Raw genomic sequence first — 15,215 nt, 5'->3', positions numbered from 1 at the left:
GCTCAGTGGACTACCCTGAAGGCATAGGGCTGCTGGGCCAAGTACCACTGCGTAATTCTGGCGTTGTTATCCTTTATCCGGTAAAGCCATGCTAAGGGGGCATGATCTGTAACAAGGGTGAAGTGTCGCCCCAGGAGGTAGTACCGGAGTGATTAGACCATTCTACTGCGAGACACTCTCGATGGTACTAATTTTTCTCGCGGGGAAGGAGCTTCCTGCTGATATACAGGACCGGGTGCTCGCTTTCCCGCACCCCCTGAGACAACACCGCCCCGAGACCTGTCTCTGACGCATCCATCTACAGGGTGAACCTCCTACTGAAATCAGGACTGCATAGCACTGGCTTGCTACACAGCCTTCGCTTCAGAGCGAGAAAGGCGCTCTGGCACGGCTCCATCCACTAAACCATATTTGGGGCAGCCTTCTGGGTGAGGTCTGTCAAGGGAGTAGCGAGCGTAGCGAAGCTCGGAATGAACTTCCTATAATAGCCCGCTGGTCCCAAGAAAGAGCAAACCTGGTTTTTGGTCATAGGGACCAGCCAATCAGCCAAGGCTTTCACCTTAGCAATCAGCGGTCTGATCTGGCCACTCCCTACTCCATACCGCAAATACTCCGACTCACTCTTCCCAATAGCACATTTCTTTGGGTTAGCAGTGAGCCCAGCCTATCGCAAGGATTGCAGTACTGCTGCTACCTTACACAGATGACTCGGCCAATCCTCACTGTGGATAACCACATCATCTATGTAAGCAGCGGCGTACTGCTGATGGGGCCGCAAAATGAGATCCATCATCCACTGGAAAGAGGCTAGTGCTCCGTGCAACCCAAAGGGCATGGTCCTAAATTGGTACAACGAAGGGAGTCGAAAACGCCGTCCTCTCTGGATTCCGAGATCAGGGGTATCTGCCAGTACCCCTTCGTTAAATCCGGTCTTGTCATAAAATGAGCTGTGCCTAGATGCTCCAGCAACTCATCTACCCGGGGCATGGGATAAGCGTCAAGCTTCAATTTTTCATTAACTCGCCTGAAGTCAATGCAAAATCGAGTTGACTCGTCTGGCTTATCCACTAAAACAATTGGACTGTTCCAGTCATTTTGGGACTCCTCTATTACCTGCAGTCTGAGCATCTCGTCAATTTCCGCCTTTATTACCTGCCATTTGCGTTTATGTGGTATGGCCTCTGGTGAACTTGCCCCTCCAGCTCAATCTCAATGTGATGGTGGGCTACTCGAGACTGCCCCGGGACGGGAGAAAACACATAAGGAAATTCCATCACCAGAGCCCGAGCCTGACATTTCTGTGTTGGTGTCAGATTATCTGCAATCTGTACTGACCCTTTTTTCGCCAACACAGAAAGATCAGGTCCCAAGTCTGTGACGTCATCTGCTTGCGCCAATAACAAAGCCTCCTATTGCAACTAGGGCTTCAAGAGGTTTACATGATAAATGCGCTTTTCTCTCCGTCCCTCCGGCTGGCAGATCTCATAATCCACCGTCCCAATCTGCCGTGTAACCTCCATAAGGTCCTTGCCACTTCGCCAGAAGTTTAGACTCAGAGCTGGGTAATAATAGAAGCACTTTATCCCCCGGCAGAAACGTGAGTAACCGGGCCCCCCTGTTATATTGGGTCTCCTGTCTGCATTGAGCCTGCTGCAAATTGTCAGGCGCCCACTTTCCCACAGACTCAAGACGTTTGCGCAGATCCAACACATACCGGACAATATTGGTCGAATTATCCTGCTGTTCCTCCCACATCTCTCTGACTAGATCGAGCACACCCCGGGGTCTCCGCCCATACAGCAGCTCGAATGGTGAAAACCCCGTAGAATCCTGAGGTACCTCTCTGATAGCAAAGAGAAGGGGAAGAATCAGCTGGTCCCAGTAGTGCATGTCACTGTCAGTAAATCTGCGCAAAATGTTTTTGAGGGTCTTATTAAAACGCTCCACAAGACCATTGTTGAAAAACCGAGGTCCTAATCTTAATCTTAATCCCCAAAAGTTTACATGTTCCGCGGATTAGCCAGGACATAAAGTTGGTGCCTTGGTCAGTCAGTATTTCTTTGGGGATCCCCACCCGGGAGAAAACCTTCACTAGCTCATTGGCAACCGATTTAGCGGACGCAGAGCAGAGGGGAATAGCCTCTGGATAACGCGTAGCGGAGGGGAATGGCATCTGGAGACTTCAAACTGGGTTCTAATTTGATGCATCGATTCACCAATATGTAATGGAAGCTCGGGAAATTTAAGGACAGATTATCAGTAATCGATGCATTGATTAATTGTTGCACCCCTAGTATTCACCAGTAAAATGTACAGTAGTCACTTGTTTCACCCATTACTGTCATTAACCCCATATAAAGCAGGTGCCATAGTACTAGACCTTTACTTATGAATACTATTCCCCAGTTATTTTTCTTTGTAATTAAAAGCAGCTGTAAATGAACTAGTCGCTGGCTCTGAATGTTGGTGTTTCCTCTGTAGGGAGGTCTTCTCAACTGGAATAGGTTTTTCACTTCTCTGCGTCAGAGGCGGAACGGTAACCATCAAGCTGATCCACGGCCGGCCCAAAACAATCCTGCCAATCCCCCCCAAGTGTCAGAAGAGCAGGTGGGTCTAACTTTTCTTCTTTTTGTATTGGACTCTTTCAACACTACATGCATGCGAGTCTTACACTAGATATCTGCAGAATACTTTAGAAATATAGGAAAGATTAAAACAGCAGTTACATGGCATTGGAAAAGTACACACAAAACTAAAAAAGAAATACCAAAAATAATATTTTCTGTGCAAAGCAGCTTGGGGTGGAGAATATACAGTATTCTGTAATCTGCATTTTGTCTCCTTCCCTGTTCCAGGGTCTTTTTTGCACCTACAGCATTCTGTCTGCCAGTTTCACCCCCACCCAAATGGATATTTCTGTTTTCTACATTCTTTAGTTCTATTCACATGTATTCCTTTCCATCTGTCTCTCTCCAAGGGCTGCTTTCTATCAGTGTGATAGCACTGCAGTGCAGTTTTGTCATGTGGAGTTTTAAATTGCTATATTTCAAGATTTTGTTTTATTTCAAAAATTCCCCTCTGTGCTTTAATCATGCCAGTCTAAAAATCATTTGAATGATATTGCCTCACCGCAAGCATTGGAGCCACCATGTTATCAAACCTCCTCCTTGTCACACTTTTCTTTGCTGGCAGAGGACAATACACCTTATTCACGCCAGACTCAAAACGAGGCTTGGAGTGCAGCAGCCAGCTTCCGGTCGGTGATGTCTCCAACTGTAGTGGAGAGAAGTTATGGCGTTGCACTGGTGCGTTCTGATTTAAGAAGTAACCCAGTGCACATTGTCCTTTTTAGGTGTTAAAACTCCAAATTCTGTACATGTGTTATTTAATTATATAGATTAATTTTTTTCTGAAGAGAAATCTCAACTTTCATTTCTGTGTGAATGTACATTTTCTTCATTATAGTCACAAATTTGATTAGATTTCAGTTATACTGTCCGGGAGCCAATTGAGCATTTCCAATCAGTCCTAATCAATAGATAAGTAAGATGCAGAAGCTTGAGATTATGCATGGATACTAAAGGGAATGTGTCTTGTGGGATGCAATGCCCAGTTTGTATTAAAAAACGTATATGACACACCGAGTGTACTAAAAGAGTCTGTATTAAGCACAACTGAACAAAATTACAAAAACGTTTAGTAACGCGAGTTAACAAAAAATATGCTTGAGTTACACAATACTTGGTCAGAAAGGAGATCCTTAATGTTAAATTAACTCCAAATAAACTGTACAGGAATAACAGAAAGAGGGACATTTGATTCTTGTTTTTAAAATGTCTTTACTTACCTTATTATTATACTTACACTTGTTCTACACACAAAACACTGAATGTGCTAATGGAACAGCGGATTAGTATACAACTGAACAGAATCTTAATAATGGGTTTAATAACTGAACAGAACTAAGCTTGGAGAAACAAACCAAGCCTAGGTTTTCGGATATGGTGTTACCTGAACCCTGTAAAGTGACTCATTCTTTATTGACCGGAACGCCTTAGGGCTAACGCTACATCTATTCTCCTGCCTCTTAACTGTATTTAGAAAACAATTAACACATGCTTATACCAAACCAATAAACATGAAACAATACAGAGGCTTGATATCAACATCAATATTAATTAAACGTTCTCTAACTAAAACCGCGAGATCTAAACATATTTTACGAATCTAGTATAGGCTAGTAGCTTATTCACTTTCCGATCACAAACACGCTTGCTAATTTACTTTCTACTTCATGAATATAACCCTCGATCTAGTTGCTGTACCCTTTCTGCTGTATATTTTTTGGAATCCTCGCATTATTATCTGCCCATTTATCAATTTCTTTAACTTTTATTTGAGGAACACATATTAAAGATTTCACCCACATAGTGATATTATCAGTAGCTGCGGCGGCCATGACAGTTGCTCGCACACCAAGCCTCGTTTTCAACCAAACATGCGTGAATAAGGCGTATAAGGTAAAAAAAGAGACACTTTTTTTCTCAAGGCACGCTCCTGGTTCTGAACTATTGATTCATAGTAATCGCTGTTTTCCTATAAAGTTCTCAGTCAACATGATTTTCAAATAAGGAAGATGTACAAATCTCTTAAGTATGTACAACACAACACCCTGTCCTATTAATACCAAGATATCCGTTAAGTTGCGCTTTTTTTTTTACATTTTTTTTTTTTTTAATATTGAATAGTTTATTTTTAAATCAAGTGAGTGTGCTGCATTTTATTCAGAGTTTATCAAACGCTAGTTTATATACTTTTTCTCAAACATAACATACAGAATATAACATTTATTTTCTCTGTCGGTATTCTTTAGTTTTCTAGAGGAGAGAACCACCCCCCTCTAGTGGTTGTTGGAAGAATTAATTCTGCCTGTTTTAAAATTTGACACTTGCCTGGGTATTTTGCAGTTCTTAATAAAACCCTGTTATCAATACAATACACTATACATAATGCTGTTGTGGGTATAGAGTTTTTTGTTTCATATTTCAAAGCTTTGAATTCAGAGCTCCCTACAGCAACCGTGATGTTTAATCGTAATCCAAAAATAAGTTACTTAATTAAATCTATCGTCATCGGTAAATTGTTCATTTCACGTGGGATAAACAGAAAACGTGATAGTTTTGGTAATGTAAAAATAATCAATTTGTAAGTAAAGACAAACAACTTGAGACTTTGTACCAGTATTTATGTCTTCCCTCAATTGATTACTTTTGTGCTACCCACTTAGAACCATTGTGTCTATAATAATAATGCACCTAGGAATGACAAAGCACTAAATCTTTAAGGACCCTGTTTTATTGTTCAGTATGGAGAGGGGTCATTTTTATGTCCAAAAAAACCAATTAATTCCACACTTATTGTAAACCCATTTTATTAATTAATTGTATCATTATTTTTAATCACTAACTTAAATGTCTGCAATTGCACAGTACCGCACACGACACAATATGAGATTTTAACTTTTTGTTAAAATGTAGGGGGCTTCTAATTTTTTGTTTCCTGGTAATGGTTTTCAAAAGAAGCCACAGATATCAAAGGGTTTGAAGTATACGCCTGTTTTGTTTGAAATATTTATTTTGGGATATATTTGGGATATACCATATGCAAACTCCCCAGTAACTTGCCAAAAGTTTCTTCGAAGGGGCACATCGTATGGAAATAGGGGGTGGTACAGTAGCTAATTCCTGGTAGTAAGTCTAATTCTAATAGTGTTATTTTCTATTGCAGGTGGCTAGACTTATGGAGATGGGCTTTTCTAGAGTGGATGCTTTGGAAGCACTAAGAGCTTCAAATAATGACATTAATATTGCTACTAACCTTCTACTTCAGCGCTGAGAGCTGTTTCACAAATGTGGTCAACATGGTCACACAGTGCAAGAAGGAATAACGTCACATACCAAGTGGATGTTTTGAAGTTCCCTTATAAAACACTGCTAGTTTGCATTTTTATTTACTTGATATGGGTGTTAAACAACCAGACATTACTCTGTGGTTTCAGAAAAAGCTTTTTTTTTGGCCAAAATGAAGGGCAGCACCTGGATGGATTTTAGTTGATGATTGCAAGATCATGTTTAATTGTTAAAGGTGTACTCCATGAAAAGTATAGGTGATATTCTATTGCATATTTAATTGAAGGAGGTTTTTTTTTTTTTTTTTAATAAAGAAGTCTGGCAAGTTCTTATAAATTACTAGGAGTCTTACAATGAATGCAGTTGTGCTGGTAAATGTTTTATCATGTCAAATACAGTGAACTTAGGATTTCCTTTATAACCCCTAATTATTGAATTGGTGTTTAACTTTAGAGTCTTATGAACAGAACCCTTTAAATACATTGTATTTGTATATGTCTACCGGTACTTAATTTGTAGGAAAAAAACAAAATGGATCCTAGGGTAATGGTGATCAAGCCATTTAAATAATATCTCAGTTTTCTCATCAGCATGCACTTCAAGTTATGAAGCTGCACCGGAAAATGTGTTCCAACCCCGCAAACTAAGGTTTTGTTCATAGAAGAACATCTATGTTATTATGATGTTTCCAGTTTGTTCATGAATGATCTTGCACACCACAATATAAAGCACACACATGGAATGTATGAATACAGTATATGGCAATTGGTCTCTAATCTAGCCAGCACTCACTCACAGGCAAGGTTCGGTTAATTAAAAAGTAAGCAGCTGTTTTTGTAATTCCCCTTTTGTAAGTTAAGCACTTTGCTGCAAATGATTTTAAATGCTTTAATAAAACCTACCTCACTGACTGTTCCTCCTTGTGTCCACTTCTTCATTGTTTTTTTAATAGACTGTGTGTGTAAGTAAACCTGGAGTCTATTCAATTGATCTTAACAGTGGTGGTAAATAAATGTCTACTAGGATTATGAAATTTTTTTAAAAAAAGCTATCATACTAAAAATGCAAATGAAGCACCTTATCAAGGCAAGTCTTCGGAAAGGGCTTTACAAAAAGATCAGGACCTTTAGTCCCACTCAACAAAACTGTCCTGGGTAAATGAATATGTATAGACTTAAAAAGCAAGAGAGTATGAGCCCCAGGCAAAGTGTTCCATAAACACAGCACACAGCAGCCGAATGAGCAGCTTCACAGAATAACATGTTTTGGCACTAATGGGCCACAAAAGGCCTGCATTGGTTGACCTCATCAAGCACCCAGAATTATCTGGAAATTTAAAAAATGTATGTCGGATTGATCTTGAAGAACTTTGTAAGTTAACAATTGACCTCTCACAAGCATTGCAGAAACGGAGGCACTATAAAAGGAATGGATTCAATTGTTCAAAACATTGAGGGCTGTATGACAACTGCCAAAAGCAAGTAAATGAGAATAGTGATTTACTCTTCTACATGTTCTGAAACTGTGCTTGATTTTACATTAGTGTTAGTAACAACAAATAATAAAGCCAAAATAGAGTGAGATTGGAAATCACATTCTAATTTTAAATAGACGTTTTAATACATGTATGGACTGCAGGGTAGACACTGCCAAACTTGAAAATTGATCATTGGTTTCCCTGGCTTAAACCACACATGAACAATAGTAATTTACTATGATACACGCAGGAACATAGAACTTTGTGACTTATGAAATGGAGTCTGATTTGTTCAAATGTTGTCTCTAGCAGCTAAAATGTTTGAATATTATGACTAGAAAGTATTTCCTCATTAAATTGTGTATGGCACAGTGATAAAATGGAAATACAAGTAGCAGTTAGGATTTTAGTGGTGCCCTGGCTCTGTGTTGGCTACACTGGCTGTCTGTCAGGTTCCACATAACCTTTACAGTTATCCTGTTATCTTACATTTGAAATGTGAGCTACCTCTCTGAACTGCTGACCCTTGTACACCCAGTCACTAGCTGAGGTCATCCAATGCATACATTCTTGACTGTACACCCTTAGGTTACCATTGGAGCCTGTCTGCTCCTAGCTGTCATTTGATATCTCCGGGGGAGTCATACTCCGAGACAATTAGAATTGCTTCTACGTTTTCACTTACTAATTCAAAATTCATCTTTCTAGTGAACATACCTCTGCAGGCTGAGCTAATAATACTTTATTGTAAAGTCCCCTTTACTGTTCTTGCAGAAAAAACAGGTGCAAGTGTTTTTTCTTGAAACAGTTTAGGATGGTTAGTTGTGTTTCCCTTTGGCTGCCAAATAATAGTTTCAGCACCTGCCTGAAGATATTCCACAGCATGATGTGTGTGTGGGGGGAGGGGGGGGGGGTAGATTTTTAGATAGACAGGCACAAACACATGGTAAGTACTTTAATCAGATGTTTTTGTAGGATATTGTGCACTGGTACCTTTCAGGTTTTTTATTTTTTCAAAATCTGAAAACTAGCTTCAGTAATAAAGGGAGGCATTAGAAACATGTTACCTTTACCTGAAAATGTGTTTTCAATCTTGTGATGTATTTCCTACCCGACAAGTGCTGTTAACAGTGCTTTCTCAAACTCCGGCTGAGGGGATGGATTGTGTGAAGAGGCACAGCAGTGCTGAACAGCTCTTTGCCTCAATAAAGATGTATTAGAGCAGAAGCAAGTGCATAAAGGCAAAGCCCTGTATCTGTACTGTGTTCACATGGATGAAACGGCTCTACCTGAGGACTCCAGAGAGTGCTGGTAACTGGAAGCATGCAGCTGAGCACAAAGTTTTTAGTATTTCTGTAGCACTGGATGTGCTTTTTTTCCATTTCATCTGTTCATGAAACAGAAAAAAAATAATATCCACTGTGCCATGAGCCCTATATAGATTAAGATCCCCACTTTGAAATAAAAAACACATTGTAGCAGTAACCTTGGCAAAAAATACACAGTGTGCTCTCGCTTTATACCACCAGACTTGCTTACCACCCACAGATTTCAAAGATATTTTGTTCAATAAAAATAGTCCTATACTTCCAAACTTGATTACCACCATTTGCCACATCTTGCAAAAAAAAAGAAAACATGTACCCAAGGGTAATTGCTCATTTGTAAATTTAGAATACAAACAACCTTTTCTAAAGCAGCAGGACAAATCAGCTGTTTTATTACATGAAGAGTTGATACTGCTATTTGAATAAACTAATAAACAGTACAAACACTAGCATTCTAGAACTCGGGTCTCTTTCAGGTGTTCTTAATGTGGTGTTTATAAGGTTAGATAGTTTCTTAATTACACATGCAGGCACTGGAATTACAGAAAGAAGAACCAAAAAAGCATAGAATTAAATCCCTTTAGTCGGGACATTTCCATACTGTATGTGTAATTACCAGCACTCTAAGTTTTCCTCCAGGATGACAGCCTTTTTCAACCGCTTTAAAAAAAAAATAACTATTTGACTATCATCTCGTTTATTCTTGATCATTCAGTTAGCTTTATTTGCAGAATATTATATTGAGACTTAGTGTTTGCTTTTATATCTTGTTCTTCGTGTTATTAATTGAGTGCCTCCAACTCCAGAGAAGTCTGTATATTTGATGATACAGACACCCTGAATGGCCTTATTGCATTTATAAAACAAACAGTGGATTTAAAAAAAAAAAAAAAAGTAGAAGTAATTTGTAGGGCAAAAAAATGTTTTTTTTATTAAATATCCTTACACCAATGAAGGGGTCACAAAAGTAGTCCCATTTATAACTTTGATCTACAAACTAAGTTTAGCTGAGTAAATTGATTTAATTGAAACATGTAAAAGTAAGTAAATATTTATTTTTGATGTGTTGAATTGCACATTGCCATTGAAAAGATCCACCAGGAGGCAGAGTTGAGACAGCACTGAATTCATTTTTTTTCTGTGAGTGCAAGACACTGTTGTTTCAGTAGAACAAGAGTAGTAAATAATAATAATAATAATAATAATAATAATAATAATAATAATAAAAGCAACCAAGCAAAAATAAGTGTTTAAAAAAAGTACTGGTTGCTGATTTTGCTGTAAACTACTGTTCTAGCCACCTGTGCATTAAAAAAAACAAACAAACAACAAAAAAGGTATCTGCAATGGTCAACAGATTCGTGTGTGTAATGAGGAGGACCCCAAGGGCACTCTGTAATATTATAAACATCGACCACAATGGAACAGTGATGATCCAGGGCAGCGACGACAGCCTGAGCAAGAAGAGCTATATGAGATTGTGTAACATGTTTTTCATTTTTCTACATTGTCCTTCCCTCAATTTGTGTGAAAGTGCTTAGTTGTGGCAATCATATGTGTAATTTACACAGGGGACATGTCCCCATCACATTGCAGCTGTACTAAAACTTTTGTTTATCAATAATGAATTTGTAAATTCACCAGTCAGAACAGCAGTATCTACTAGGACCCAGCGGAAACACCAATCAGCTGAGGAAGCATTGGTGCGCAATGCATTATGGTCGATCTCAAGCAGAGTCCGATAGAAAGAACACTTTTTTTTTCTTTTCATTGTGAAATTTCTCAGTCAGGATATGATTACCGATGTCTATGGTCTCAATAATATAAAAAAATTACATTGGAAAATTGGGATCTTACTGTCATAGAGTGGCTGTGAGATACTCCCTCTTGTACTCTGAAGCCCTTTTCAAGTTCATGACGCAAAGGCGCCAATCTGAATTAAATTAATTTAGCCCCAGCTACAGAAACTGTCCCCCCTACTATTGAAACTAATGTTACGCCATTGGTTGCAACCGAATATAATTGTGGTATATTTCAGATATAGTTATTTTTCTATGGGTTTTGGCTTGGTGCACACACTTCCTTATCAAATTACCCACTGTTTATGGAATTGATATCCCTCTGTCCATTCCATGTTTGTTGACTAGTCATTTAAAAGGTGCATACATATAACAAATTACATTTTAAGTTGTTTTTTTTATATATTTTTTAATCAGATTGAATATAATTTATGGTATAGTAATCCTCCCAATTCTGAAAGAAAAATAAGCATTATAAAGCAAAGAACGGTGTGGCAAATGATGGCAAACTAGAGTAAGTGCACAGCATATCCATGAAAAAGGATGGAAAAACTGCAAAGCTACAGTGTAGATTTATTGTGGTAAACCTTTATAAGGGCATGCTCACAGGACAGTTTGTTAAATCATTGAGGTAAAGCTACAATTTCCAGTATTGTTATTGTGTAAGAAAAAACAAACAAAAAAAACTTGTTTTCTACTGTATATGAGTTTCACCAATAGTAAGTGTATAAAAGTGACTCCCCTTCACCAAACATGAAGAACAGAACTGTTGGAAGCTAGTATAGACATTATACATTGCATATTGTATGCGTGGTTTCAGTGTATGCACATGTTCTGTTTAACTGACATGTATCAAAACCAAAAATAAGAAAAAGCAGAAGCCTGGTTTTCTTTAATCTGATGCTTTGTACATATTTTTGTACGCTTTTGCAGTAGCAAGAAGTTAGATGTACCGATGTTATCTGTGTGCACCCTGTACTGATAAGAACTCCAGGTAACTTGCAGGGTTAGGTCTTTCTTTATGAGGGTATACAGCCTTGTTTTATTTCGTTGCCAGCGTGGAAAAAATTAATATCTGCAAAAACAACAATGCATACAAATGCCTACAAAGTTTGCAAACAAAGTCTTGTATGGCAAAACAAATATACATCAGTGAGATAATACAGGTAGATGCATCAAAACAATGTCTACAGTGGCTTTTGTTCATTGTGGTCAGGTTGTTTTTACAGATAGGAATGTACTATGGGCACTGTCCTTGCTGTACAAATGAACTGTTATTATCAACATACTGAAAGAAATGTGGTGGTATAACAATATCAAGGAGATCTTGAGTTTGAATCTCAGGCATAGATTACATTGTGTTTTCCTCCCACAAAAAAAAATTACATGTTCTGATGATTCTGATGCAGTAGTTTGAAAAAGGTCAACAAGAGCGAGTGACTATATTTGAAAGCCTTGATTATTAATTAACTTTTGTTTTTGTCATGCATCTGTCTTACTATCTGCTCACTGAGAGTTTTTATCATCTGTCACACAGTAAAATGTTTGTTACCAAAATGTACCTATATTATGAATTTAGATTGCCATGGTGCTGGAGTAGTGACGCCTACTTGGTTGCACTTTTGCAGCCTTGAAAACTGCCTCTCAGAATTTGAAACAAGTTTTATAAGAAGTTTTGTTACTAAATATTATAAAATATATAAAAAATCAGCAATGTATGCATGTATCCACTGTTTGGTTAGATTACTACACTAGTCACTCACTGGAAAACAACCATTAGCTTGCTTTACACACTTTGCTGGTGGTCCAGGCATCCTACTGATTGCGCCACAATCTTGCGTGTCTCTGTTGACGCAGTGAGTGAATACAGTTTGTTTTGCTACAGGGGATTGTGACAGGGCGCAAGCACTGTTGTATTGTTGTTCTTCCAGTTTTGCAGAGATAGGGTTAATACTATCCCTGCCAAATACATGTGCAGACTGTGGCTGGGACTTAATTGATTAATTAACAATCAATTAAGCCCAGCCACAGGTGTATATAAGGAGCAGTCTCTGCACTGGGGGGCGATGAACCCAGGGCAAGGAGCAGAGCAGCGCAACTAAACAAAGGACCACAGTTCTCCTGTTTATTTCCCAGACTGAAAGCAGGTAACTACCTCCAGAACACCCAGAGATTACCTGCCAGCACAGCATCTGCAGCTGTGCCTGCAAACAAGGATACCACTTGGTTCTTGCCTGGACTCCGTGGTATATAGTCTCATCATATTTAGAGATACCACTTGGTTCACGCCTGGACTCCATGGTATATAGTCTCATCATATTTAGAGATACCACTTGGATTTTGCCTGGACTCCGCGGTATATAGTCTTGTCATATTTAGAGATGCTGTACCAGTCATTTTGATCAATATTTATTTTTGTTTTGTTTGTAAATAAATACGCACAAGAGTGCTTAAACTGCCTCCTTTTGCCTCTGCCTGCTATTTTTACAGCCATTCAAGGCAGCACCACAACGCTGCCCGTTCACAGGGATACTGAGTTGTTTTTTACAAAAACACATTTCAGTTTCTACTGTAACTGTAACTTTATAAAGCACATGTCTAGAACTATATTTAGAAACTGTGAACATACAAAAAGTGTTCTACATTTTGTAAGACCACTTGTGTCTTTTTTTAGCTGTATGGTGAAAGAAAAGCTGCAAAATTGTACCACAGAGCTTGAAGACAGAGATGTAGTCTCTCGTGATTAAATGGGGCAGCAAAGATAAGAGACTCTGTGGTTTGCTTTTTTTCCAGGTAGAGCTCCACCTCCATTCCCCTCCTTTGCAAGCTGTAGACTCCCACAAAGCGTTACAGTATATTGAGAGAGTCGCTCACTTCGGGTTTCATGGACGATGCGGATTGAAGATAAGTCTTTGAAAATGTCCCTCGAGTGAATAATATGTACATTGGAAATTCAGAACTTCTCAGAACATGTCTCACACTGTCATAAAAGCCTTACTAATCCAAGTGCAGTTTCCAGTGTATACAGTGTATACCACCAATATACCACGTTCTCCTCTCTTTGTATGTGCTGGGACCCAACAGCTGCTGTGTTTCTCCAGACTTAATACTGTTGGAAGTATCCATTGCACGCTTCAGCAAGACATAAGAAAACAATCAGCCAATAGGTGCAACTTTAACTGACCAGGAAAGCTCTCTTTTCTAGACAGAAAAAGATCTTGGTCAAGTAAATATTTAGACCTACTTCTGGACTATGTTATCCTCCTCATTTATTAGTAGTAACTACATTTATAAGGTATTGTGTTGTCATACCTTTGTAATACAATAATATTTTTGATTCACCTGCATTTTTAGGAAGGTTTATAACAAACTACATTTAGGACATACGGTATAGTAAAATAAATGTCAAATAAGCTGTTAACCATACAGCTCTTTATAAAGGTGTTTTTTTTTTTACCTTGTACCTGTTATCTTTTAAGAAGGTGCAAAATATTGTAAAAGCCGACATCATACTGCCCTATTTTGGAGGAGGATTGCAGGTGAGATACCTTCATCAGTCTGTGTAGGCTTTTATCAAATCGATTGCAGATGTACAACAGGCATTGGCAGAGTAACAAACAATGTGTGCGTGTATAACACTCATCGTTCTAACCCCATAAACATGTTAAGAAAACAATATTTTTAACTTTAATTTTAAGGTACAATATTGTACTGTTGCAAGATTAGGTGTTGTTTTGTAATGTTGTCCTATCTAATATATCTGGGTATTTTCTTTAACTCAGTGTAAAGGCAAGCTTGTGGAAAGTTACTGATAAGGACACGCTCCGTATTTGGGTCTGATATGATATATGGAGATTTACTGTGTCTTGTACTCTTCCTGTATCTTGTTGTAATCTCTTGTAGTGATATCTTATTAGCAGGGTGTGTGTGTCAAACACATGAATTGTGATCGAGTTTATTAGTAGCACCAAGAAAAATTATAGGAGGATACCAAGCTGTAATGGAGAACAGTTACAAAAAGAAAGAATTGTTGTAGGATGATGCAACCACATGAATACCTTTTTCGTATTGCATGCTGCTCTATAAGTTTAATACAGCATTAGTATTGAACTGATTAATTGTTGTATTGAGCGAATCATTCTGGATTAATCCACAAAAGACCCATCAGTGAGACAGTTAACAGTACTGTATCACTGCTAATGCTTTCTTCAAGGAGTACAATTGCCACAATTTAAAGTTTATACATTAGGGCTTTATTTCTGGGCAATTACATTTCAAGATGTTAGTTGATTCGTGTTCATAAGTGTGAAAGAGTTCCACAAAAGAAAGCAAATTCAATTCTGGCAACTGCTGCTGTACCCTTGAGCAAGGTACTTTACCTAGATTGCTCCAGTAAATAAAAAACCCAACTGTATAAATGGGTAATTATGTAAAAAAAAATAATGTGATATCTGTATAATGTGAAATAATGTATAATGTGATATCTTCTAATTGTAAGTCGCCCTGGATAAGGGCATCTGCTAAGAAATAAATAATAATAATGAGCGTTATAACTGAAGAGTGTTATAAACTGGGCTTGGGGGCGCCGCGGGACACATAACACACCACGCATCTGACTAAAATACTAAATAAAATAACTCCTTCTCTATAATGCACAAATCCCGAAGCAATAATAATAATAATAATAATAAAAAACTTTATT

General features: G+C 38.3%; 1 protein-coding gene across 2 annotated transcripts in view; it reads left to right on the top strand.

Moving 5' to 3' along the window:
- LOC117405682 (ubiquitin-associated domain-containing protein 2-like) overlaps positions 1-6,824 on the top strand; it is a 55,504-nt gene extending 48,680 nt beyond the window's left edge. Inside the window, exons 8-10 of one of the 2 annotated variants that reach the window (XM_034008931.3) lie at positions 2,482-2,607; positions 3,193-3,305; positions 5,788-5,896. In XM_034008931.3, the coding sequence (XP_033864822.3) occupies positions 2,482-2,607; positions 3,193-3,264 (198 nt within the window). In that variant the 3' untranslated portion in view covers positions 3,265-3,305; positions 5,788-5,896. Of the gene's footprint in view, positions 1-2,481; positions 2,608-3,192; positions 3,306-5,787 lie in introns of both variants that reach the window. The other variant, XM_034008930.3, reaches the window with a different exon arrangement.
- The last annotated feature ends 8,391 nt before the right edge of the window (positions 6,825-15,215 follow it).

The sequence above is a fragment of the Acipenser ruthenus genome, chromosome 9, assembly GCF_902713425.1.
Source record: "Acipenser ruthenus chromosome 9, fAciRut3.2 maternal haplotype, whole genome shotgun sequence".
In the NCBI taxonomy this organism is placed as follows: Eukaryota; Metazoa; Chordata; class Actinopteri; order Acipenseriformes; family Acipenseridae; genus Acipenser; species Acipenser ruthenus.
This window is presented reverse-complemented; position numbering and strand designations above follow the sequence as displayed.